Below are 27,405 nucleotides of genomic sequence, written 5' to 3'. Positions count from 1 at the left end.
ACAGTACTACAACAAGCAACTCGATCCACTTACCAACACAACCACGTGAGAGACAGCTTCAATGGATTTTGGTAAGTCAACTGAAACTTCTCGTTGCAAGATTTTTGATCAAATTCAGATGATGAAAAATGTAGATATTGCCTTGTCAAGGTACCCTATGTCATGTTTAGTGACAGAGGGTCATATAGTACAGTGAATGGGTAATTGGGTGACTTGACTTGTAGAATGTAACATTTGCTTACAAAGAAAGATAATTATTGTTGGTGTATGTTCATCTGTTAAATTAATATTATTGATATTCTAATTCCTACGTCTGTGGTCTTTGGCCTGTTTTTCTCTGCATATTCTTTCTGCATTATGCATGGTGATAGACTACACGTGTTTTCTCTATCCAGTGGCCTCAACTAGCCCAACTGACAGACTGTTTCTGCTACGTTGCTGTCAGACAAAAGTGACAAAACATAAGGCTAGACAACAGCAAACGTAGAAACAGACTGACGCCTCACACTAATAAAATAATAATAATAATTGTATTATCAGGACAAAATAGAAAATCAGGATTTATTTCTTTATTTCTTTATTTCTTGAAGACATTGGTAAGGTAGAGCTCCACTGTGAGAAGAACAACACAGCCCACAACACCAATGACATCTCAGTGAACAGACTGATAGTCAGGAGAGGTCAGTCCTTCCTGGTCACCTTTGACTTCCATGGCCCCTTCAGGCCCACAACAGACATGCTGGAGCTGATGGTGGAGACAGGTGAGCTATCTAGAATAGAACATAGAATCACTTTATTTATCTCTGCTATTTATTAGGGCTGTTTGTACTAGAGGTTTCCCAGACTCAGATTATGCTAGTCCTGGACTAAAACCCACTAGGATTAATCTAGGCTAGGGCAGGGAAACCGGCCCTATGTGGATCCCCTTTGACAAGACAGACACGTGCAGTAATAATGACATTAAAACAAATCCTTGTATGCGTTGTAAATAGCTGAATTGGGGTCAATTCAATCTAATCTAAAGACTAAATTGCACAATTTACAGGACTTGAGATACCTCCACTTGCACCGTATATGTAATGTTGACATCAAAGTTACTCTGACAGAAAATATAAAATCTTATTGGACAAATACACTGAGTGTACAAAACATTAGGAACACCTGCTCTTTCCATGACATAGACTGACCTGACCAGGTGAATCCAGTTGAAAGCTATGATCCCTTATTGAATCCACTTCAAATAAGGGAGGAGATGTGTATGTGTGCCATTCAGAGGGTGAATGGGCAAGACAATAGATTAGTACCCAGGCGCACTGGTTTGAGTGTGTCAAGAACTGCAATGCTCCTGGGTTTTTCACGCTCAACAGTTTCCCGTGTGTATCAAGAATGGTCCACCACCCAAAGGACATTCAGCCAACTTGACAAGCATTGGGGTTAACATGGACCAGCATCTGTGAGGAACACTTTCGACACCATGTAGAGTCCATGCCCCGACGAATTGAGTCTGTTCTGAAGGCGAAAGGGGACAACTCAATATTAGGAAGGTGTTCCTAATGTTTTGTACACTGTGTATACTACCTCACTGTTTCTGAACGTTTTCTTCCATTTCGTTCCTACTGAACACAACCCAAAACTCATCCTCCCTTCTCCATCCAGGGCCCCAGCCATCTGAGGCGTTGGGGACCAGGTCAGTGTTCGGGATACCTGAGGGCCGTGGGAAGGGTTCCTCCTGGAAGGTTGAGGTTCACCCGGACTCAGTGCTCCTGGAGGGCTCAATCACTCTGGACATCACCAGCCCAGCAGATGCCCCAGTGGGAGAGTACAGCCTGTCTGTAAAGACCAGCGCCAACGCCACAGTGGGCAGAAGCCTGGGCAAGCTCCTTCTGCTGTTTAACCCCTGGTGCCAAGGTAAACACAATTCAATTCAAAACAACTTTATTACATCTTACATCTGTACACTTCCTGTGAACGAGATTTGAGAGTACGGTAAAGCAGATTTAATACATTATAATGGAGTATAAAGAATTCATAAAAATGTTAACTAGAACTGTGATAAATTAACTATTTTAATCACACGAAGGAGAACAAATGCGGTGAATGCATCAATACAGCCATGGTAACTGTTTGATACAGTATCCGGAGGGTGTGAAATGCTGCATTCCTGAATGTTCTTATCAGTTTAAAAGCTGGAAATGGCTAATTTTACAGAGATTGTTGTAACCCATGTCTCTGTATGGGTTGGGAAGACCCCTCATAATTGTTTTGGAACATAATAGCCCATATACACAGATACAAACAATGGGCCACAACACAGCTTGGTAACATCCTGGTAGCACAGCCTGGTAGCACAGCTTGGTAACATACTGGTAACAGCCTAGTAACAGCCTGGTAACACAGCCTGGTAAGATCCTGGTAACAGCCTAGTAACAGCCTGGTAACACAGCCTGGTAAGATCCTGGTACCATCCTGGTAACACAGCCGGTTAACATCCTGGTAACACAGCCTAGTACCACAGCCTGGTAAGATCCTGGTAACAGCCTAGTAACAGCCTGGTAACACAGCCTGGTAACATCCTGGTACCATTCTGGTAACACAGCCTGCTAACATCGTGGTAACATCTTGGTAACACAGCCTGGTAACATCCTGGTAACATCTTGGTAACACAGCCTAGTAACACAGCCTGGTAAGATCCTGGTAACAGCCTAGTAACATCCTGGTAACACAGCCTGGTAACATCCTGGTACCATCCTGGTAACACAGCCTGGTAACATCCTGGTAATATCCTGGTAACACAGCCTGGTAACATCCTGGTAACATCTTGGTAACACAGCCTGGTAACATCCTGGTAACATCTTGGTAACACAGCCTGGTAACATCCTGGTAACATCTTGGTAACACAGCCTAGTAACACAGCCTGGTAAGATCCTGGTAACAGCCTAGTAACATCCTGGTAACACAGCCTGGTAACATCCTGGTACCATCCTGGTAACACAGCCTGGTAACATCCTGGTAATATCCTGGTAACACAGCCTGGTAACATCCTGGTAACACAGCCCGGTAACACAGCTTGGTAACATCCTGGTAACACTACATTCTAGCATGGGAGACAGTGGTCATAACACAGTAACAGCATGATAACATGTTAAAGTTACCCCTTCATTTCATTTTGTATAATAATGTATTTTTTATTTATCAATTATTTAACCAGCCAAGTCAGTTGAACCAATTCTTATAATTCATGTTTTGAAACTGCTGTATTTTGTGGCGGGCTGTAGAGGACTGGGTGCATCTACCTGAAGAGGAGGAGAGGCAGGAGTATGTGATGAGAGAACAAGGCCTGGTGTACAAAGGTTCTGACAAATACATCACCTCCCTGGCGTGGGACTTCGGACAGGTACACAGAACAAACAATACAGTATTGTACAGTTGAAAAGTGCTGCTTATAACATATAGGGCTGGTTTCCTGGATACAGATTAAGCCTATTCCTCGACTAAAAAGCAAACTCAATGGAGAATCTCCACCAATAATTATTTTGACTCTAGATAAATCCAGGACGAATCTGTTGCCCAGGAAACCGCCCCCAAGTGTTACACAACGATATATCAGTCGAAGTGATTGGCTAGAGTCCTGTGTGGCTCCGTTGGTAAAGCATGGCGCTTGCAACGCCAGGGTTGTGGGTTTCGATTACCGCGGGAGACCAATACGAACGATTAGTTACCGGAGTGTAACTCCAGTTCTATGAGTGGAGCGGAGCCCCATAGGGGAGCTCTGCTCCTAATGGTTTACCCTCTGCCCTAAGGCAGCAGCAGCCTGAGACAAAATTATGCACACACCAACAGCCAATAGGAGTACAGGTGTCCCTATAAGAGGGGGTGCCTCCCCTCAATCAGCCTCCCGAGATATTTTTCTTCAGCGAGACTAGAGAGGGTCGGCAGGTTCTTAAGTCCTATGGGGCTCCGCTCCACTCATAGAACTGGAGTTACACTCCGGTAACTAATCGTTCTATATCGTGGAGCTCCGCCCCATAGGGGAGCTCTGCTCCTAATGGTTTAAGGCGGAGCGTAGCGCTCCAAAATGTACTCCCTGCCGAGCCTAACACTTCCCATCGAAACGAGAAAGTCAAGCCTAGCAATGGCTGCAACCGAGTCCCGCAGTACTGCAACTAAAAAACCCTACGGGCGTCACAATATACCGCGTCATCGGTTAAAAAACCCGCCCCACCTAGTCCAATGGCAATGCCAATGACTAGTGGGCAGATCACCAGAATAGAAGCCATACTAATCTGTACTAGCAGATAGATGTGCCTCAATATCCTGTGAAAACACTACCGACCACTAATGGAATGACATCAAGTGTCACTCTACATTATGAACGCGGTAGACCGCCTCACTCACTCAATGGAATCCCAGAGATTAGTGGGCAGGAACAAAAACATGAGTCATACTAACTGAACAAGCAGATAGATGACCTCATATTCTGTTAATCAACGCATGCCTCTACTGTACTGATCCTGTCAGTCAGGATTCATGTCACAAAATATGTTTTCTTATCCAAAGCGGACCTGATGGAAACCCAGTCCATAGTCCTGCTTTTCCCTCTCTTCCTAGCTCCAGATCTCCCTTCAGCTATGCTGAGTACAGACCGAGCCAAAGAGTTAGAAAACACATCTGTCAAAAACACGTCTTCCTAACCAAAGCGGACCTGATGGAAACCTGTGTCCACAGTCCTGCTTCTCCTCTCTTTCTTGCTCAAGATCTCCCTTCAGCCACGCTGAGTACAGATCGAGCCAGAGAATTAGAAGACATATCTAAGAGATAGAAACGGATAAATGGAGACAGCGTCGACCAGGATGCTGCTCTACAGATATCCTCTACTCCTGTTCCTCTAAAAAGGGCAGTAGAAGCCGCTACTCCACGAGTGGAGTGAGCTCTGATACCCTGAGGCAATTGCCGCCCTGCTACCTCATAAGCTGTCTCAATGCCTTCACAAAACCAGTGAGACAGCCTCTGTTTTGAAAGTGGTCTACCTAGTGCAGCCGCACCGTGACACACAAACAACTGAGGCGATGACCTAATCGCTGCTGTGCGCTCGACGTAACACGCCAAAGCGCGTACCGGGCACAGGCGATGGAGCTTCTCCTCACTCCTCTCTCTATGAGGAGGAGGAGAAAAAGCCCACAGCTCCACGGTCTGTGACCTATATGAACTCTTAATAACCTTCGGCACAAATGCCGGGTTAGGACGTAACACTGCTCTGCTCAGGTCACCATTGATGGCCAGGCAGTCAGGTCTCGTCGAAAGAGCACACAAATCACTGACCCGCTTAGCTGTAGTCAAAGCGAGCAACAGTGCTGTCTTGATAGACAGCATCTTGAGGGGTATTTGATTCAATGGCTCGAACGGCGACTTACATAGCGCTTCGAGTACCAAAGCCAAATCCCACTGAGGAAGCGTGACTCTAGGTGTTGGCCTAAGTCGCCGCGTTCCTAATAGGAAGCGTTTCACTAGAGGGTGACTAAAGACATTGTCTCTGCCAAAACCCTCATGACAAGCTGAAATCGCTGCTGCAAACACTCTAATCGTGGCAGGCGATTTTTGCTTATCAAACATGAGCTGCAGAAAAGAGAGAATACTCTCCACCTGACAGCTCATGGGGTCCACACCTTGTGTGACACACCATCGTGAAAACACGTTCCATCTACTGGCATACATCTTAGAAGTGGAACTGGCACGTGAACCCTGTATAGTCCTGATCACTGCATCAGATAACCCACGGCGCTCTAGCCTGTCCCTCTCAGCAGCCAGGCCTTCAGTGGTTGGCCGATTATGGGCAATTTCCCTATCGTGCCAGCCGCCTGAGACAACGCGTCCCGTCGATGTGGAATTGGCCAAGGTGGCGCAATCAACATCTGACTCATCTCCGCAAACCACAGAGCCCCCGGGCGATCGGGCGCTATCAGTATCACTGACAGCCCCCCTGACCTCACCCTGGCTAGCAGTGGGAGAATGCAGGACAGCGGAGGGAATGCATACAGGAGAACTCTCGGCCACGGTTGGTGCGCAAAGGCGTCCCTTCCCAGTGGCGGTTCGTCCTGTTCCCTCAGAGAGAACCACAGAGGACATTGCGCGTTCACGCGTGACGCGAATAGGTCCACCTCGGCTCTCCCGAATTGTTCCCAAATCTGGAGAACAATGTCTGGATGCAGACACCACTCGTCGTCTCGAGGACCCCCTCTTGACATGAGGTCTGCTCCTACGTTCAAGTAGCCCGGAATGTGTGCTGCTCTCAATGAGCGAAGGTGCTCGTGAGCCCACAGCCACAATTCCTCTGCCGCCCGATGGAGAGCAGGAGACCTGACTCCACCCTGGCGATTTATGTGGGCTACTGTGGTCCGGTTGTCTGACCAGACCAGCACATCGCGACCCCGAAGGGTAGACGCGAAGTGGGTCAGAACCAGTCGAACCGTTTCCAACTCCAGGAGGTTGATGTGACGACCTGATTGAGGCCACACACCTCCTATCGCTTGTGTCTGACATGTCCCTCCCCATCCCGTCAGGGAAGCATTCGTGAATACTGGGATGTGAGAGGACACCTTTCCTATCGGGACTCCGTGCGTGAGAACGCGCGAGTTTCTCCAATAGTTTAGGTCTGCACTGAGCGAGAGGGGAACCACCACCAACCGATGACGTTGACGCAATGGGTCTAGTCTTAGTTGGGCGAACCATCGCTGCGTCCTGCGCATGTGCAGGAGTCCCAGCGGAACCACAGAGTGGGCTGACGACATGAGACCCAAAAGTGACATGATCGACAGCGCCATCACCGTGTGATTCGGACGACACTTCCTTAGGGCTAGCAACAAGGCTACCCTTCGGGGGTCCGAAATTCGAGCCCTCATCCTCACAGTGTCTAGCTGTATCCCCAGGTAGACAATCTGATGAGTGGGCCAGGGCGCGCTCTTTTTCCAATTCACAGCGAACCCCAGACTTGTGAGATGCATCACTGTCTGTGTTGTGTGAGTGATCGCCAGCTCTGCTGACGGGGCGAGAACCAGTAGGTCGTCCAGGTAGGCTAGTAGCCATATTTCCTGACGACGCAACGGTTCCAATGCCGCCTCCACACACTTGGAAAATGTGCGAGGTGCCAGGGCGTACCCAAATGGCATCCTCGTGTATTCGTACGCCACCCCTTGAAAGGCGAACCGCAGAAACTTCCTGTGACGCGGCTGAACCGGCACATGAAAGTACGCGTCCTTTAGGTCTATGCTCGTACAAAAGTCCCCTCTCTGGACACATTCCAGCAGACGTTTTGTCGTTAGCATTCGGAAGGGCCGTTTGGTTATGCTCTCGTTGAGAATGCGTAAATCCAAAATCGGCCTCACTCCCCCCGTCTTTTTGGGCACTAGGAAATAAGGCGAATATAGCCCTTTGTTCCTTTGCTCCCGGGGAACTACTGTCACCGCCTCCTTCGCCAAAAGTTCCGTAATCTCTGTCATCAGAGCGGCCACTTTGTCTGGCGTTTTCATCCCCGTCTCCACCACTCCCATGAACGGGGGTGGGGTCCGGTGGAATTGGAGAGCATAACCCTTCTGCAACGTCTGTTCTAGCCAGCGTGAGAGGGTGCAGCTTCTTCGCCACTGCCAATAATGCAGAGAAAGTGGCTGGGCGCGAAGCTGTGGTGCATCCAGTAGGAAGGACCTGTATTCCTCTATGGCCCTTACCGCCACTGTTCCCCAACATTGAAGTGGTGGAACAGCCCAAGGTGGGCCTCCTGTGAAAGGGAGAGGAAATGCATTCTGAGAAAGAAAGAGGAGTAGGGACGTCGGTTAAACCCGTAACCGTCGTATTCCTGCCCTCCTTGAACGCATTGCGGGTCTGAATTGCGCTGACCGAGGCCACAGCCTGCGGCAGGGCACCATCCCCAGCAAGCGATTGCGTCATCTTAGGTGACTGCAATTCGCTATCAGAGCCCTTCACTACAGTACTCCTAGAAGTCTGTAGTATGAGGTCTCTATGAGGTAAAACAAGGCGGCGCCTTGATACCTTCTTAACTTTCACCTTCTGTGTGTGTTCAACTCTGCACCCCTGGTGGGTTGATTCACGCTCAGTGTGGTGAGTACTGGCTCGTTCTGTCAGGGGAGCTGATACTTTGGTTATACCCATAACGCTAGTAATCCTGCCCTCCGTGAACGTAGCATGGGTCTGAATCGCATTAACCGAGACCTTGGTCTGCGATAATGCGCCGTCCCCAGATAGCTGCTGTGTTACAATGCCTGGGGGCGCCGATACTCTGGGCACCTTGGTGACCGCGGTAATCGGGCCCTCCGTGAACGCAGCATGGGTCTGGCTCGTACTAGTGGAGACCTTAGTCTGTACTAGTGCGCCATCCCCAAATAGCGGCTGCGTCCTCATGTCAGAATCTGACCGGGACTGCTGCCTTCTATGTAAAGCACTTCTTATACGTGAAGTGTGATGTGACGACCTGATTGAGGTCTTCTGGATACCTACTCTTAGTGCCTGTTCAGCAACGCACCCTCGGTGGGCTGAACGGCTCTTAGAGTGGTAAGGAAGAGAGGGTGAGATTTGAACGCTCTCGGACGTATTATGGAAAAGAGGCTCTTTTTTGACAAAGTCAGGTGGAGCCAACTCTTTATTAAACACATCAACAAAAGCATTTACATCAGCACCCATCCCTTCAACCGAAGGGTGGGGGGGAACAGTGGGCACGTTCGACACCATCGATGTGTCCTCCATCCTCTCCCCCGCGTCCCGTCACGTACGCCTCCTCTTGCCTCCCTTGGAGGGCCAGGTCGGCGTCCTCGTCACCTCCCTCGCCAGCTGTAGTGGGGCTACCGTAGCTGCTGAGAGGGCCGAGCCCGCTCCCTTGCTGCTCGTGGCCGCCGGATGACGCCGATTACGCCGCCTCGTCGTAGACCCAGGTCTACTTAGAGGGGCGGAGGTAGATGGCCTTTGGGGAGGAGGGGGGCCGAGTCGTCCTGCCAACGGCAGGTGCTTGGCCAACTGCTTCTTCTCCTCCTCCAACTTCGAAAAACGCTCCGTCGCCTCTTTGACTGCGACCCCAAAAAGGCCGTCGTCAGAGAGGGGGGCGTTCAAGAGAGACGTCCTGTCTGCCTCTTTCATAGATGTCAATGACAACCAGAGGTGTCGTTCCCCGACCACCGAAGTGGCCATGGATCTCCCCGCGCAGACTGCGGACGCCTGTGTAAGGTGGAGTATGGCGCCAGAAATTCTGGACGCCTCCTCCACCTCCTCCGGTGCCATCTCTGTCTTACCCGTGGTTAAACGGGACAGAGAGGCCGCCAAGAGGGCAATGTTGTTAGCTGCTGCTACAGCTTGGGCTCCCAACCCAAAAGACTTCTCTAACAGCGACGCTGTGAGTCGGTCCTTCTGGGATGGCAACGTGGCCTTCTTGGAAGAGGGCCAAGGGCTCGAACCCGGTACGAGATACTCCGCCATGGCGCTCTCTAACCTGGGGATTCCCTGACCCTGAAGCCTTCCTTCCACTCTCGTGAATGGGAGATACGCTTTTACAGGCGAACGCGCCGCTAAAGGTGCCTCCCACGAGCCTCCAACGTACCTAGCCAAAGAAGGCATGGCAGGAGCCACTGGCTCTGCCGCCTTCCTTGGCCTGGAATAAGGACCGCCCTCCATCATATCAACCTCCGGTGCGGAGGGAAGAGGGGGCAGCTTTATTGCCAGCCGTTGAGCAGCTCTCTCAATGAGACCCGGAAAATCCGCTCTCAGAGAGGCTGCAGCGAAAGAGAGAGCTTCTGATCTCTCAGAGCTCGTATCCCCTTCGCTATAGGGACTACAAGCCCTCTCGCTCTCCAAAGGAAAGGGGGGCTTGAAAGTATGAGGGACGGGGTCCGACTGTTCCATTGGAATGCCAGACCCTTCCTCAAAGTCCCTATCTTCCCCCGAGTCTGCGCCGTCGGACGACGCCTCTGAAGCAGAGGCTAGTATCGACAACACATCCTCAAGGGGGATGTCCTCCCTGAAAAACGCCCAACGCTGCTTCCTCTCCTTTAAAGAAAGGAGGGCGCAGGAGGCGCAATTCGGGGGACTGCAGACGCCTTCCTTGGCATGCTGGGATCCCAAACACACGAAACACAAGTCGTGGTGGTCACCGGCCTGAGCTCTGAAAATAGCTTTTGGGGGTGGAAAATCTCCCGGTGTGCTCATTTAGACGACGTTGATGACTGGAATATCAACGGCGTTTTCGTCCTGAGTCTTCGTGCTTCGTCTCTTCTTGGCTCTTCAGTCTAGTCATCCAGTCGCTGAAGAAAAAGGGAGGCTGATTGAGGGGAGGCACCCCCTCTTATAGGGACACCTGTACTCCTATTGGCTGTAGGTGTGTGCATAATTTTGTCTCAGGCTGCTGCTGCCTTAGGACAGAGGGTAAACCATTAGGAGCAGAGCTCCCCTATGGGGCGGAGCTCCACGATATAGAACTTTTATCCATTCAATACTGTAAATCGCTCTGGATAAGAGCGTCTGCTAAATTACTAAAATGTATGTAAGTATAGACAAGACATTTTAGAAATTGTTGTAGGCTACCTAGCTAACGTGCCCAAATGTATTGTTTCTCCAGTTTGAAGACGATATAGTGGACATTTGCCTGAAGATGCTTGACGTGAACCCCAAGTGTCTGAGAGACCCCGCCAAGGACTTCTCTGCTCGTTGCAACCCCATCTATGTCAGTAGGGTGGTCAGTGCCATGGTAAGACTGGAGATCTGACCCCCACTAGTAACAGCGACAACATTATTGAACCCCACTAGTAACAGCGACAACATTATTGAACCCCACTAGTAACAGCGACAACATTATTGAACCCCACTAGTAACAGCGACAACATTATTGAACCCCACTAGTAACAGCGACAATATTATTGAACCCCACTAGTAACAGCGACAACATTATTGAACCCCACTAGTAACAGCGACAACATTATTGAACCCCACTAGTAACAGTAAACAGGGTTCCATCCAATCTTGTTATGCGAGTAAAGTACATGTCAGTTAAAACATTTCATGACAGTGCTGATGGAAAATGTGTCGGTAAACTTTCCAAATGTTGACAAAACAAAATACACTAGACAAGGTGGGATCTTTTTGTGTCGGTAAAATTAACTATGAGAGAAATGTTGGTGGAAATGCTTTTATGCGCAAATATTGATTTAATAACCATCATTTCGGAGTAAACATGGAGTCACGTAATGACATGTTGTGTGGTCCTCCCACTACGACTCATCGGGAAAGCGTGGAGTTTATTAGGCTACAGATGAAGAAATGAATGATGAACTTCACAGGGTGGTGAATGTGCAAGGTGATAAGCTTGATATTTCTTTATAATAAATATCGAGGGCCTTATTCTGGTAACATGATCCTCGATGCTTGGCTGTCCTCGTTTGACAAATAAAAAATAATCTCATCATGTAGGCTAAAGTGCATTCGGAAAGTTTTCAGACCCCTGGACTTTTTCCCACATTTTGTTACATTACAGCCTTATTCTAAAATTGATTAAATAGTTTTTCCCCTTATCAATCTACACACAATATCCCATATGACAAAGCAAAAACACGTTTTTAGAAATTTGAGCAAATGTATTTATAAAAAAAAAAAACGGAAATATCACATTTACATAAATATTCAGACCCTTTACTCAGTACTTTGTTAAAGCACCTTTGGGAGCGATTACAGCCTGGAGTCTTCTTGCGTATGATGCTACAAGCTTGGCACACCTGTATTAGGCGAGTTTCTCCCATTCTTCTCTGCAGATCCTCTCAAGCTCTGTCAGATTGGATGGGGAGTGTCGCTCCTCAGCTATTTTCAGGTCTCTCCAGAGAACCTTTGCCCCAGTCTGAGGTCCTGAGCGCTCTGGAGCAGGTTTTCATCAAGGATCTTCTATGTACTTTGCTCCTTTCATCATTCCCTCGATCCTGACTAGTCTCCCAGTCCCTGCCGCTGAAAAACATTCCCACAGCATGATGCTGCCACCACCATGCCAGGTTTCCTCCAGACGTGACGCTTGGCATTCAGGCCAAAGAGTTCAATCTTGGTTTCATCAGACCAGAGAATCTTGTTTCTCATGGTCTGAGAGTCCTTTTGGTGCCTTTTGGCAAACTCCAAGCGGGCTGTCATGTGCCTTTTACTGAGGACGGGCTTCCGTCTGGCCACTTTACCATAAAGGCCTGATTGGTGGAGTGCTGCAGACATGGTTGTCCTTCTGGAAGGTTCTCACATCTCCACAGAGGAACTCTGGAGCTCTGTCAGAGTGACCATCAGGTTCTCGGTCACCTCCCTGACCAAGGCCCTTCTCCCCCGATTGCTAAGTTTGGCCGGGCGACCAGCTCTAGGAAGAGTCTTGGTGGTTCCAAACTACTTCCATTTAAGAATGATGGAGGCCACTGTGATCTTGGGGACCTTCAATGCTGCAGACATTTTTTGTTACCTTTCCCCAAATCTGTGCCTTGACACAATCCTGTCTTGGAGCTCTATGGACAATTCCTTCAACCTCATGGCTTGGTTTTTGCTCTGACATGCACTGTCAACTGTGGGACCTTATATAGACAGGTGTGTGCCTTTCCAAATCATGTCCAATCAATCGAATTTACCACAGATGGACTCCCGTCAAGTTGTATAAACATCTCAAGGATCATCAATGGAAACAGGATGCATCTGAGCTCAATTTCAAGTCTCATAGCTAAGGGTCTGAATACTTATGTAAATAAGGTATTTCTGTTTTTTATTTGTAATACATTTGCAAAAAATTATCTAAAACCCTGTTTTCACTTCGTCATTATGGGGTATTGTGTGTAGATTGATTAAGATTTTAATTTATTTAATCCATTTTAGAATAAGGCTGTAACTTAACAAAATGTGGAAAAAGTAATTGGGTCTGAATACTTTCCGAATGCACTGTATACCCGCAATGTATCTGCGAGCTGTGCCAATACCAGAGTGGGAACATTCGCTACATAAAGAATTTAACCGCAAAAGGTATTTTTATGTCCACTATGTCATCACCCCACAGCCTTTTATCCGAAAAAAAAAAAAAAAAAAGTCAATTTAATGGAAACACATCTCTGGTGGGAAAATGCACATATTGTTTTTATGCAGATTTTTGAATATTCGCATGAAAATCTGTCACCAATTGGATGGAAATTCTAGCTAGTGACAACATTATTGAACCCCACTAGTAACAGTGACAACATTATTGAACCCCACTAGTAACACTGACAACATTATTGAACCCCACTAGTAACAGTGATAACATTATTGAACCCCACTAGTAACACTGACAACATTATTGAACCCCACTAGTAACACTGACAACATTATTGAACCCCACTAGTAACACTGACAACATTATTGAACCCCACTAGTAACACTGACAACATTATTGAACCCCACTAGTAACAGTGACAACATTATTGAACCCAACTAGTAACAGTGACAACATTATTGAACCCCACTAGTAACAGTGACAACATTATTGAACCCCACTAGTAACAGTGACATTCTTTAATCATCATAAGCTCATAGTACTGTATGAACAGCATAAGAAAATACATTGGTTCATTTCCGGAACGTCATCTAGCCCTGTTCACTATAAATGGGTCCAGTGCAACTAAGTAAGGTGTTGTTGCACATATAGGACTGGTTTCCCGGACCCAGATTAAACCTAGTCCTGGACTAAAAATAACTTTCCACACTGAGCTTTTTAGTCCAAGGCTCAATCTAGATCCACGAAACCAACTACATTTGAGATATTACAAAAACACATTCACTCAGCCAAATGACAGTTCTGAAATTTATAATTTAAACATTATTTTCCTTGCCCAGATCAACGCTAATGATGACGGAGGTGTCCTGTTGGGGCGGTGGGATGGTCAATACAATGGTGGCGTGTCCCCCTCTCACTGGAACGGCAGTGTGGAGGTACTAAGGAGGTGGCTCAACTATGGAGGCTATCCAGTCAAGTATGGCCAGTGTTGGGTGTTCGCCGCTGTAATGTGCACAGGTAGCCTATCACTGTCCAATCTCTCTTAAATTATTATTTTAGTCAATCAATCAATACAACAGTATTTAAATAGCGCTGACTGTACTGCAAGCGCTCAGACCCAGGGTTGTGATTGGTTTTGAGAGGGATGGCAAGAATACCCACCATCTGTGTCCGATTCACCTCTGACCAGAGGAGAGAGGCTGGGTGTCAATGCCTTGGATGTTTTTATTTAGTTAACCACTATGCCTTCTATGTGTTGTTTTTGTTAACCAGTATGCCTGAAATGTATTTCCATGTCAGTACTGAGGTGTTTGGGAATCCCATGTCGAGTGGTTACCAACTTCCAGTCAGCCCACGACACCGACAAAAACCTGACAATTGACGACTTCTTCTCCGACTATGGAGTCAGACCCAAACAGAGCCAAGACAGTGTATGGTAAATGCAACATCAGGTCATTGTGGCTACAGTATGAAGAGTGATGCCAATAGCATGATGTTTTAAAGACTGGTGTTTCTGCTCAGGAACTACCATGTGTGGGTGGAGGCCTGGATGAGACGGCCCGATCTCTCAGGAGACTCCTTATATGACGGCTGGCAGGCTGTGGACCCTACCCCTCAGGAGAAAAGCACTGGTATGGTCTAACTTCCATCTCATCTCTGTACTGTATGTTGTGTTATTGTGCAGATGGTGCTGAGTTTGTGTCCTGGGTCTGGGAGACATGAAGGGAACTCCCTGTTATACACTCATGTTGTTTTCCCTTCCTCTCCCCCAGGTGTTTACTGCTGCGGCCCTGCTCCAGTCAAGGCCATACTGCAGGGTCACATTGACCTCAAATACGATGTGCCCTTTGTCTTCGCCGAAGTCAACGCCGACCGTGTAACCTGGATGGTGTTCGCTGACGGCTCCAAGAAAAAGATCTTGACGGACACTGGGTCCGTAGGCCAGAACATCAGCACAAAGGCAGTGGGCAGCGACAAGAGAGTGGACATCACGGCCAACTATAAATATGCAGAGGGTTGGTATTGAATGAACTGAGAGAGTCTGACAATATCTACAAAGGTTGACTTGTCAGATGTTTTCTTTAAAAAACTTCCTGGAGGTTAAATGTCAAAAGTCAGCCACTAGCTTTTTAGGACCAGTTCTGTATGGAGTAACGCTAAGGCTGTCCAATCTCCACCCTTTTATACATTTTGGCTGTTGAACTGTTATCAATTGATTTCCGAAATAATGCAGCGTTACAAGGGTTATGCCTATCATAAGGGTAGAAGCGTATTTTATGTCTTTGAGAGCTAGGGTTGGTCTGGGAAATAGTTCTGTACTTTGTTAAGAGATGAGTTAGAAAGGGGCTGTGTCCACCTGTCGCAAGACATAATTCTCCTAGGTGAGTGAGGGCAACTGCTTGAGTCACCAGCTACTCATCCAAAATGTCACACATTTAAAACAGGCACGGAAAAGGAGAGGACTGTGTACAATAACGCAGCGAACAGAGTCAACAATCTCGAAGAGAAAGAGAATTCAAACGGAATCCTTGACCGCAAACCTTCTGATGTTTCCATGAAAATCGTGGAGCTGACCAAGCCGCTCAGCGGCAAAGACATCGACCTCAAGCTTGTACTGAACAGCGACGACCGTGAGACTCGGACACTAGTGATCCATGTCAACGTTCAGGCCATGAGATACACCGGCATTCCATCCTCCAAGATACAGACCGAACTGAAAGAACAGAAGCTCCGTCCCAACCAAGGTAGAGTGAAAATGTTTCAAACTCTTTCCATGAGTAGGCCTACAAGGCTGAACTAACAAAGGGGGGCATTTACATCACAGAACAAAGAGAACTGAAACACTTCTCAAAACCAAGAACACATTGCAGCTATTTACTTTCATCATTCTTTGTCAACATCCTTGGTTTGACGCATGCATCAATCTCAATGATTGATTATGTCACAAAGGTGGTGTATTTCAGGAGTGCATATAGATAGCATTTACAGTTGAAGTCGGAAGTTTGCATACACCTTAGCCAAATACATTTAAACTCAGTTTTTCACAATTCCTGACATTTAATCCTAGTAAAAATTCCCTGTCTTAGGTCAGTTAGGATCACCACTTTATTTCAAGAATGTGAAATGTCAGAATAATAGTAGAGAGAATGATTTATTTCAGCTTTTATTTATTTCATCACATTCCCAGTGGGTCAGAAGTTTACATACACTCAATTAGTATTTGGTAGCATTGCCTTTAAATTGCTTAACTTGGGTCAAACATTTCGGGTAGTCTTCCACAAGCTTCCCACAATAAGTTGGGTGAATGTTGTCCCATTCCTGCTGACAGAGCTGGTGTAACTGAGTCAGGTTTGTAGGCCTCCTTGCTCGCACACGCTTTTTCAGTTCTGCCCACAAATGTTCTATAGGATTGAGGTCAGGGCTTTGTGATGGCCACTCCAATACCTTGACTTTGTTGTCCTTAAGCCATTTTGCCACAACTTTGGAAGTATGCTTGGGGTCATTGTCCATTTGGAAGACCCATTTGCGACCAAGCTTTAACTTCCTGACTGATGTCTTGAGATATTGCTTCAATATATTCACATCATTTTCCTTCCTCATGATGCCATTTATTTTGTGAAGTGCACCAGGCCCTCCTGCAGCAAAGCACCCCCACAGCATGATGCTGCCACCCCCGTGCTTCACGGTTGGGATGGTGTTCTTCGGCTTGCAAGTGTCCCCCTTTTTCCTCCAAACATAACGATGGTCATTATGGCCAAACCGTTCTATTTTTGTTTAATCAGACCAGAGGACATTTCTCCAAAAAGTACGATCTTTGTCCCCATGTGCAGTTGCAAACCGTAGTCTGGCTTTTTTATGGCGGTTTTGGAGCAGTGGCTTCTTCCTTGCTGAGCGGCCTTTCAGGTTATGTCGATATAGGACTCGTTTTACTGTGGATATAGATACTTTTGCACCTGTTTCCTCCAGCATCTTCACAAGGTCCTTTGCTGTTGTTCTGGGATTGATTTGCACTTTTCGCACCAAAGTATGTTCATCTCTAGGAGACAGAACGCGTCTCCTTCCTGAGCGGTATGATGGCTGCGTGGTCCCATGGTGTTTATACTTGTGTACTATTGTTTGTAAAGATGAACGTGGTACCTTCAGGCGTTTGGAAATTGCTCCCAAGGATGAACCAGACTTTTGGAGGTCTACAATTGTTTTTCTGAGGTCTTGGCTGATTTCTTTTGATTTTCCCATGATGTCAAGCAAAGAGGCACTGAGTTTGAAGGTAGGCCTTGAAATACATCCACAGGTACACCTCCAATTGACTCAAATTATGTCAATTAGCCTATCAGAAGCTTCTAAAGCCATGACATCATTTTCTGGAATTTTCCAAGCTGTTTAAAGGCACAGTCAACTGAGTGTATGTAAACTTCTGACCCAATGGCATTGTGATACCGTGAATTATAAGTGAAATAATCTGTCTGTAAACAATTGTTGGAAAGATTACTTGTGTCATACACAAAGTAGATGTCCTAACCGACTTGCCAAAACTATAGTTTGTTAACAAGAAATTTGTGGAGTGGTTGAAAAACGAGTTTTAATGACTCCAACCTAAGTGTATGTAAACTTCCGACTTCAACTGTAACTGGTAAATTTAACAAAGCTGTAAAGTCTCATGTATAGCTGTGTAGCAAATCAACTGACACTAACTCTTATGGCTGTCAGGTTGCTAACGTTGTACTGAGGACACTACAGAATGTTAGGGTTTCTAACGTTGTACTGAGGACACTACAGAATGTTAGGGTTGCTAACGTTGTACTGAGGACACTACAGAATGTTAGGGTTGCTAACGTTGTACTGAGGACAACACAGAATGTTTGGGTTGCTAACGTTGTACTGAGGACACCACAGAATGTTAGCCTTTGTGATACATTGACAATCAAATGCATTGTCTGTGTTGGCAGATCTGATTATACCCATCCACATCCCCTTCTCTGTGTACGGTGAGAACATGCGGGAGAGCAACAGCATCAAGGTTTCGGCTGTGGTCACAGACAAGGACAACAGTGATGCAGTGTACATCACAGAGAAAGACATTGTGCCAGAGAGCCCTTCACTCACCATCAAAGTGAGTACTGTATATTCCCCAAATTGTAATTTCGCGCATCTGTCAGATCCTTAAGCCACTCCAATAACCCACTTAGAACAGCTCAACTTTCTCTGCGTGACATTCATTGGGGTCATTATGGAACAAGCCCCAAGGCTCTTTACGTGCTCTTGGGTTACCATTTCAAATGTGTAGGTGGCAAACATACTAGTAGCGAGAATAGCAATTTGCAAGGAAAATAACGGTTGGCCTGTGAATAAAGGTGATGTGAAGATGAAAATCTAAAGTGTTAGACTGTCATCTGAACAATTGATCTATTCAATACAATGCCAATATCAGTAACACCCACTCAACTGGAGATGGGGTTTATTCAGTGTGATAGTTCTAATATAATATACTATCTAGCAGATGCTTTTATTCTGATGTTTTTTCTCTTTTAGGCCATTGGATCTGAATTGCAGTATAGTGACATGATGGCAGAGGTTGTGTTTGAGAACCCTCTATCCGAGGGTCTAAGAGACTGCTCCATCACAGTGACTGGCAGTGGCTTGCTGACAGAGACAATGGAAGCCAGGTAGGCCTATGTGACATTTCTCTGCCGTCTTTACGAGCAAGGTTTCGGTTTGTCATTAAACCTGAATCCATCCCACTTGGCAAAAACAGGTTGAATCAACGTTGTTTCCATGTAACTTCAACCAAAACAATCAATGTGATGACGTTGAATCAACATGGAAAACTGATTGGATTTGCAAAAAGTAAACTTTTTAGCCTGTAATCGAACCCACAATTGCTGATGCTCCAGATAGTCAACTAGTCTCAAGAAGGCCAGTTTTATTGCTTCTTTAATCAGCACAACAGTTTTCAGCTGTGCTAACATAATTGCAAAAGGGTTTTCTAATGAACCATTAGCCTTTTAAAATGATAAACTTGGATTAGCAAACACAACGTGCCATTGGAACACAGGACTGATGGTTGCTGATAATGGGCCTCTGTACGCCTATGTAGATATTCCATAAAAAATCTGCCATTTTCAGCTACAATAGCCATTTACAACATTAACAATGTCTACACTGTATTTCTGATCAATTTGATGTTATTTTAATGGACAAAAAAAATGCTTTTCTTTCTAAAACAAGGACATTTCTAAGTGACCCCAAACTTTTCAACGGTAGTGTAAATCAGAACTAGACGTTGAACTGACGTCTGTGCCCAGTGAGATGTGTCCAGACTTGAATCCTGGATGTGGATGGGGACCTATGTGGAACCATTTTTTTCCCAGTGGGATGGATTCAGGTTTTATGACAAACCGAAACCTTGCTCGTAAAGACGGCAATTTAGCTCTTAATCTCGGAAACCCAGAACAAAAATTATTCCGGTAATTGTGTCATATGCTTGATTAGTTTCTGATGGAAGACTAGCGAAGTCACCACCCCCCTAAACAGAAACTCTCAGACCCCCTTCTGAAAACGTTCTGCTTGAAATCCCCGCCCTAAGTAATTTCTTGAAATCCCCGCCCACACTTTCAGCACCACCTTCACCTAATCCTGATATGTCCAGATATCTAGTGAGAAAACCAAAGCACCGGAACTATGGTTCCTTTTTAGTTGTGGCATCACAGTCTTTTGACAGATGATTCAATACAATTTATGTTACGTAGTCTGTCCACAAGAGATAATTTAGCTCTTGGCTAAACTACAGTGAGGGAAAAAAGTATTTGATCCCCTGCTGATTTTGGACGTTTGCCCACTGACAAAGAAATGATCAGTCTATAATTTTATTGGTAGGTTTATTTGAACAGTGAGAGACAGAATAACAACAAAAAAATCCAGAAAAACGCATGTCAGAAATGTTATAAATTGATTTGCATTTTAATGAGGGAAATAAGTATTTGACCCCCTCTCAATCCGAAAGATTTCTGGCTCCCAGATGGCTTTTATACAGGTAACGAGCTGAGATTAGGAGCACACTCTTAAAGGGAGTGCTCCTAATCTCAGTTTGTTACCTGTATAAAAGATATCTGTTCACAGAAGCAATCAATCAATCAGATTCCAAACTCTCCACCATGGCCAAGACCAAAGAGCTCTCCAAGGATGTCAGGGACAAGATTGTAGACCTACACAAGGCTGGAATGGGCTACAAGACCATCGCCAAGCAGCTTGGTGAGAAGGTGACAACAGTTGGAGCGATTATTCGCAAATGGAAGAAACATAAAAGAACTGTCAATCTCCCTCGGCCTGGGGCTCCATGCAAGATCTCACCTCGTGGAGTTGCAATGATCATGAGAACGGTGAGGAATCAGCCCAGAACTACACGGAAGGATCTTGTCAATGATCTCAAGGCAGCTGGGACCATAGTCACCAAGAAAACAATTGGTAACACACTACGCTGTGAAGGACTGAAATCCTGCAGCAACCGCAAAGGTCCTCCTGCTCAAGAAAGCACATATACAGGGCCGTCTGAAGTTTGCCAATGAACATCTGAATGATTCAGAGGAGAACTGTGTGAAAGTGTTGTGGTCAGATGAGACCAAAATTGAGCTCTTTGGCATCAACTCAACTCGCCGTGTTTGGAGGAGGAGGAATGCTGCCTTTGACCCCAAGAACACCATCCCCACCGTCAAACATGGAGGTGGAAACATTATGCTTTGGGGGTGTTTTTCTGCTAAGGGGACAGGACAACTTCACCGCATCAAAGGGACCATGGACGGGGCCATGTACCGTCAAATCTTGGGTGAGAACCTCCTTCCCTCAGCCAGGGCATTGAAAATGGGTCGTGGATGGGTATTCCAGCATGACAATGACCCAAAACACACGGCCAAGGCAACAAAGGAGTGGCTCAAGAAGAAGCACATTAAGGTCCTGGAGTGGTCTCCAGACCTTAATCCCATAGAAAATCTGTGGAGAGGGCTGAAGGTTCGAGTTGCCAAACGTCAGGCTCGAAACCTTAATGACTTGGAGAAGATCTGCAAAGAGGAGTGGGAGAAAATCCCTCCTGAGATGTGTGCAAACCTGGTGGCCAACTACAAGAAACGTCTGACCTCTGTGATTGCCAACAAGGGTTTTGCCACCAAGTACTAAGTCATGTTTTGCAGAGGGGTCAAATACTTATTTCCCTCATTAAAATGCAAATCAATTTATAACATTTTTGACATGCGTTTTTCAGGATTTTTTTGTTGTTATTCTGTCTCTCACTGTTCAAATAAACCTACCATTAAAAAGTATAGACTGATCATGTCTTTGTCAGTGGGCAAACGTACAAAATCAGCAGGGCATCAAATACTTTTTTCCCTCACTGTAGAAAGGACATGCATTTATGGGCTGTTCATGTGGTTAAAGCTGAGTTTTTCCATCTAAAATATTTTACACTACCTTGTGTGTTGAAGTTTAGAGATCTAAAGATGCTTTGAGGTATAATTTTTTTCATGTGTCTCCTCAGATTTCCTTTCCTAAAACAAGGGCAACGGCTGCGTGTGAAGATGCCCTTTACTCCATACAGACCCGGTCCTAAGAAGCTAGTGGCCAACTTCAACTGTGACCAATTCAGGAACATTAAGGCAAGCTGCAATGTGGACATCCTACCTGTCACCAGTGCTGTCCCCCCACTGCCGTAGACAGTAAAGCCCTCGTGAGAATAACTATAATAACTCAAATAAGTTCTGCAATTTATACCGTATTATCCTGTTATATCGTATATCGGCCTTTGTTGAAGTATGGGTCGCGCCCTGACCTGTTAATGGTGGGTCGCGATGTGTCAGAGTAAATGTATAATTATTTAATAAATGTCGCGCGTCACTACTTCACAGGAGAGGGATTTGAACGTAAACTTTTTTTAAAAATCAAAATGTGTTTTTTTTTGGCAGAAATGCCTTAAGGACATGCAAACTTTCATGTGCCTTTATAATAAACTTGTATGCCATCTGTATTTACAAATACAATTGTTAAATTACGAGCCTAGTTGGTTTAGCCACGGAAAAAGACAGGAACCTTCCCGCTAGCCATGATTGGCTGAGATAATAGATGGGCTGGACATGCCGAGAGATGAGTTCGGATTGGTCTGCCATGTAGCACGCTTCTGTCTATAACATGAGTTGGTCAGTATGTGTAGGTCATTATATATATATATATATATATATATATATATATATATATATATATATATATATATATATATATATTTATTTATTTATTTATTTATTTGGGGGGGGGGGGGGGTGGATCAGCTTAATATTGCAGATAGATTGTATCTTCTATCAATGTAATTGTCTGCATCACTTCCAATCCCCCATGTTTTTTATATATATACTCCCCTTTATTACATTTCAACCCCGCCATCCTTTCCCTACTTGGAGTAAATTAGTGAACAACAATGCCCAGGCCTCTACTTCCGGTCTATACTTACTATCTATACCTTATGGACACAGTTAATTTTACAATAATTCAATTATATATATATATATATATATATATATATATATATATATTATTATTATTTTTTGCTCCTGAACTTCTTCTACTCTCAACCTCTCCGATCATTTTCATGATGTCCATCCGGTTTGCTTCTATATGCCATATCTTTCTAACTGTGCTCTTTCCCAAAAGCTCCCAACATACAACCTATATACTTATTATGGACACAGTATGCTTACATTATTAGCTATCTTTGTTATTATTTGTTGTTATTTGTTATTAGTCCCATCCTTCAACTCTATTCAATACCTCCCATCTATCTCTTAACACCATCCAAATAGGATTTCTATTTGGCATATATATTTCAACCGTACTGTGATGTTTTACAAAAGTTCTGAACCTTTCTATTATCATTGCTTCTACAGATTGTGAATAAAAAATAAACATTTTTGCTAAAAGTATTATTATATTATTGATTGATTGACTATGACTTTTCAGATCACCCAGTAATGCTATCTGCAAGGTTAGTTCCAGGTAAATATTGCAATCCTTTAGCCATTCCTGTGTCCAAAAACAAGCTACAAATGGACAGAACCAAAACAAATTATCTAATGATTCTGTCTCTTCACAGCAAAATCTGCAGAGCTGGGAAGATTGTATACCCCATATAAATAACATTCTATTGGTAGCAAGAATTTTATATAATAATTTAAATTGAAAGATTCAAATTTTTAATCCGGTGTCCTTTTGCGTGTCAGTTCATAAACACTATACCATGGGATCGGTACGTCAAAGATCTCTTCCCAACTATTTTGCAATCTATATGGGACGGCTGTCAATCATTTGGTCCTTAAGTGAAACTGATATACTTTTTTATTTATCACAGTTTTCCTTAACCAATTACGTTCTTTAATGCAAGGCCGACAGACAAGTTCCTTACTTTCTTCCCCTTCCACTTTCCTCTTCCACTTTTGCGGTAAGGCTGCAATTATTTGGTTGTAATTTTGGGTAGAGCAGACATTTCCATATGTTTTTGTTAGCTGCATGTGCGACGTAACTCCACCAGTCCTACCGATGATATCATTTACGAAGATTATACCTTTTTTAAACATTCTGTCAAAAAATAAAGTTTTTTTGTCAATTAGTATATTTGAATTTAACCACAATATTTGTTGCATTATTTGTTCTGTCGTTTCTGGAGGATTAAATTGAAATTGCAACCAACTTTCTATGGCTTGTTTTAGAAATAGTGACATTTGGGAGATTATTTCCTTTTCAAATAACTGAAAGTGAGAGGTTGTAATCTGAATAAAGGGAAAAAGGCCTTTCTTGAACATTGGGTGTGTGACACTCTGGCTCTAGGACTTTTGTATGTGAGCTAGAGTGTATGTTGTTTTGTTGGGGATTTGGGTGTTTTTCTATGTTGGTAGTTCTGTTGGGTGTGTTTCTATGTTTGCAGGTCTATGGGTTATATTTCTAGGTTGTGTGTTGTAGTCAATGACTCCCAATCGGAGGTAACGAGTGTCAGCTGTCGGCTCGTTATCTCTGATTGGGAGCCATATTTAAACTGTCAGTTTTCACCTTGTGTTTGTGGGTTTTTGTTTCCGTTTCAGTCAGGTTGACTGAGGACTTCATGATCGTGGTTTATTGTTTTTATCGTGGTTTCTTTAATAATAAAGTCTACGATGTTCGCTCAACACGCTGCGCTTTGGTCTGCTCCTTTCTACGATCGTCGACAGAAAAACCCACCATCAAAGGACCAAGCAGCGTGTCCAGGAGCCGAGGGTCTGGACATGGGAAGAGCTTTTGGACGGTAAAGGGTCCTGGACGTGGGAAGAAATCCTGGATGGCATGGATCGCCGTCCATGGAGCGAGACAGAGGAGAGGCGACGGAGAGAGGAGCAACGGCGTCGGCAGAGCCAACGTCGGAAGGACGAGAGGCAACCCCAAGAAATTTTTGGGGGGGGGCACATGGCTTGGGCGACTGAGCAGCAGGAGGCTGCCACAAGGCAGAGTCAGAAGGCTGCCAGGTTAAGGGGGCTGACGGAGGCAGAGAAGGGACGGATTCAGTGGGCTACCAGGTCAAGGGGGCTACTGGGTAAAGCAGGGAAGGAAAGTGTTGAGGCACGGCGTGAGGTACTGGGGTGTGTAACCAGTTCGGTCCGGCCCGTTCCTAGTCCCGAGGTGCAGCCAGTAGTGTGTGTTCCCCGTACGGTACGGCCTGTTCCGGTCCCTCGCACTAAGTGTACGGTGCGCGTCGCCAGCCCGGTTCGACCTGATCCTGCCTCCCGCACCAAGTGTACGGTGCGCGTCGCCAGCCCAGCCCGGCCTGTTCCGGCCCCTCGCACTAAGCCTACGGTGTGCGTCGCCAGCCCAGCCCGGCCTGTCCCTGCGCCACGTAGGATGCCTACGGTGTGCGTCGCCAGCCCAGCCCGGCCTGTTCCTGTGCCACGTAGGAAGCCTACGGTGTGCGTCGTCAGCCCAGCCCGGCCTGTCCCTGCGCCACGTACTAAGCCTCCTGTGTGTCCCCAGAGTCCTGTGCGTCCTGTTGCTTCTCCCCGCACTAGCCCTGAGATGCGTGTCCTCAGCCCGGGACCTCCAGTTCCGGTACCACGCATCAGGCCTATGGTGCGCCTCAGATGGCCAGAGTCTGCCATCTGCCCAACGGCGCCTGTACTGCCCGTCTGCCCAACGGCACCTGAACTGCCCGTCTACCCAACGGCGCCTGAACTGCCCGTCTGCCCAACGCCGTCTGAACTGCCCGTCTGCCCAACGCCGTCTGAACTGTCCGTCTGCCCAACGCCGTCTGAACTGCCCGTCTGTACTGAGCCTGCAAAGCCGCCCGTCTGCCATGAGCCTTCAGAGCCGTCCGCCAGACCGGAGCCGCTAGAGCTCTCCGCCAGACAGGATCAGCCAGAGCCTTCCGCCAGACAGGATCAGCCAGAGCCTTCCGCCAGACAGGATCAGCCAGAGCCTTCCGCCAGACAGGATCAGCCAGAGCCTTCCGCCAGACAGGATCAGCCAGAGCCTTCCGCCAGACAGGATCAGCCAGTGCCTTCCGCCAGACAGGAGCAGCCAGAGCCTTCCGTCAGACCGGATCAGCCAGAGCCTTCCGCCAGACAGGAGCAGCCAGAGCCTTCCGCCAGACGGGATCAGCCAGAGCCTTCCGCCAGCCATGAGTGGCCAGATCCGTCAGCCAGCCATGAGCAGCCAGATCCGTCAGCCAGCCATGAGCAGCCAGATCCGTCAGCCAGCCATGAGCAGCCAGATCCGTCAGCCAGCCATGAGCCGTCCAGCCAGGATCCGCCAGAGCCGTCCAGCCAGGATCCGCCAGAGCCGTCCAGCCAGGATCCGCCAGAGCCAGCCAGCCAGGATCCGCCATTTAGTCAGGTGCTGCCCCTTAGTCCAGTGCTGCCCCTTAGTCCAGTGCTGCCCCTTAGTCCAGTGCTGCCCCTTAGTCCGGTGCTGTCCCTTATCCTGGTGCTGCTCCTTAGCCTGGTACTGCCCCTTAGCCTGGTACTGCCCCTTAGGCCGGGACTGCCCCTTAGTCCGGTACTGCCCCTTAGTCCGGTGCTGCCCCTTAGTCCGGTGCCGCCCCTTAACCCAGTGGGGTTTAGTGGGGGGGTGGTAATGTGGAGGAGGCTAGGGAGGCTGGTGACTAAGGTGGGGTGGGGACCACGACCAGGGGCAGAACCGCCACCGTGGACAGACGCCCACCCAGACCCTCCCCTAGACTGTGGGTTGGTGCGCCCGGAGTTCGCACCTTTAGGGGGGGGTACTGTGACACTCTGGCTCTAGGACTTTTGTATGTGAGCTAGAGTGTATGTTGTTTTGTTGGGGATTTGGGTGTTTTTCTATGTTGGTAGTTCTGTTGGGTGTGTTTCTATGTTTGCAGGTCTATGGGTTATATTTCTAGGTTGTGTGTTGTAGTCAATGACTCCCAATCGGAGGTAACGAGTGTCAGCTGTCGGCTCGTTATCTCTGATTGGGAGCCATATTTAAACTGTCAGTTTTCACCTTGTGTTTGTGGGTTTTTGTTTCCGTTTCAGTCAGGTTGACTGAGGACTTCATGATCGTGGTTTATTGTTTTTATCGTGGTTTCTTTAATAATAAAGTCTACGATGTTCGCTCAACACGCTGCGCTTTGGTCTGCTCCTTTCTACGATCGTGACAGGGTGAGACAATCTTGTCACGCCCTGGCTCTGGGGACTCTAGTATGTTGAGCCAGGGTGTGAGTTTTCATGTGTGTTGGTTCTAGATGTTGTATATCTATGTTGGCCAGGGTGGCTCCCAATCGGAGACGGCTGTAGCTCGTTGTCTCTGATTGGGAGTCATACTTAGGTAGCCGTTAGGCATTCATTCATTGTGGTTTCTTGTTCCGTGTTGGTTCGTGTATGTAACCAGGGACGTCACGTTTTCGTTTTGTTGGTGTGATCATTATATAAATAAATATGTTCGCATTCAACGCTGAGCCTTGGTCCTCCTCTCTCACCGACGATCGTGACAGAAGAAACCACCAAGACTGGACCAAGCAGCGTGTCCAGGAGCCATCGCCAGGGAGATCTCTAGCAGATCTCCTTCGCCTCCTCGACTGGGTCAAGCCGGGTGAGGAAGAGAAGGGCTTGACATGGAAGCAGAAGGGCGAAAGGCTGGCGAGGGACATGGAGACCTGGTCCACGGGTAGGAGAGACGGCCAGAAAATGTTTAGGGGGGGGGCTAACGCCGTGGACGACGGGCCAGCAGGAGACCGCGGCAGAGCGGCCCAGCGGGTTGGCAGAGGAGGCCGCCAGGTTACGGGGGCCACTGGTCGAAGAGGGGATGGAAGGTGTAGAGGCACGGCGAGAGGTACTGGGGTGTGTTACCAGTCCGGTCCGGCCCATTCCAGA

The 27,405-nt window shown here is 46.7% G+C and overlaps 1 protein-coding gene across 5 annotated transcripts; it reads left to right on the top strand.

Annotated features, from left to right (window-relative positions):
- On the top strand, window positions 1-26,650 carry LOC311122983 (protein-glutamine gamma-glutamyltransferase 2-like). 5 transcript variants are annotated; one of them, XM_084197278.1, is made up of 15 exons: window positions 1-71; window positions 591-761; window positions 1,657-1,908; window positions 3,276-3,394; window positions 10,610-10,738; window positions 13,864-14,041; window positions 14,324-14,459; window positions 14,546-14,655; window positions 14,797-15,039; window positions 15,469-15,768; window positions 17,971-18,134; window positions 18,554-18,687; window positions 21,549-21,666; window positions 23,018-23,053; window positions 24,133-26,650. In XM_084197278.1, exons 1-14 carry the CDS (start codon window positions 62-64, stop codon window positions 23,027-23,029), a joined length of 2,076 nt encoding a protein of 691 aa, XP_084053404.1. In that variant the 5' UTR covers window positions 1-61; the 3' UTR covers window positions 23,030-23,053; window positions 24,133-26,650. The 5 variants fall into 5 exon arrangements, with proteins under 5 accessions (XP_084053404.1, XP_084053403.1, XP_084053401.1 ...); XM_084197277.1 differs by having other exon boundaries at window positions 23,151-24,214; XM_084197275.1 differs by lacking the exon at window positions 23,018-23,053 and having other exon boundaries at window positions 24,259-26,650.
- Window positions 26,651-27,405: the final 755 nt, after the last annotated feature.

Source organism: Coregonus lavaretus (genome assembly GCF_964263955.1).
Source record: "Coregonus lavaretus genome assembly, contig: HAP1_SCAFFOLD_445, whole genome shotgun sequence".
Classification (NCBI taxonomy): Eukaryota; Metazoa; Chordata; class Actinopteri; order Salmoniformes; family Salmonidae; genus Coregonus; species Coregonus lavaretus.
The sequence above is the reverse complement of the archived record's forward strand: the minus strand, read 5'-3'. Positions and strand labels throughout refer to the sequence as shown.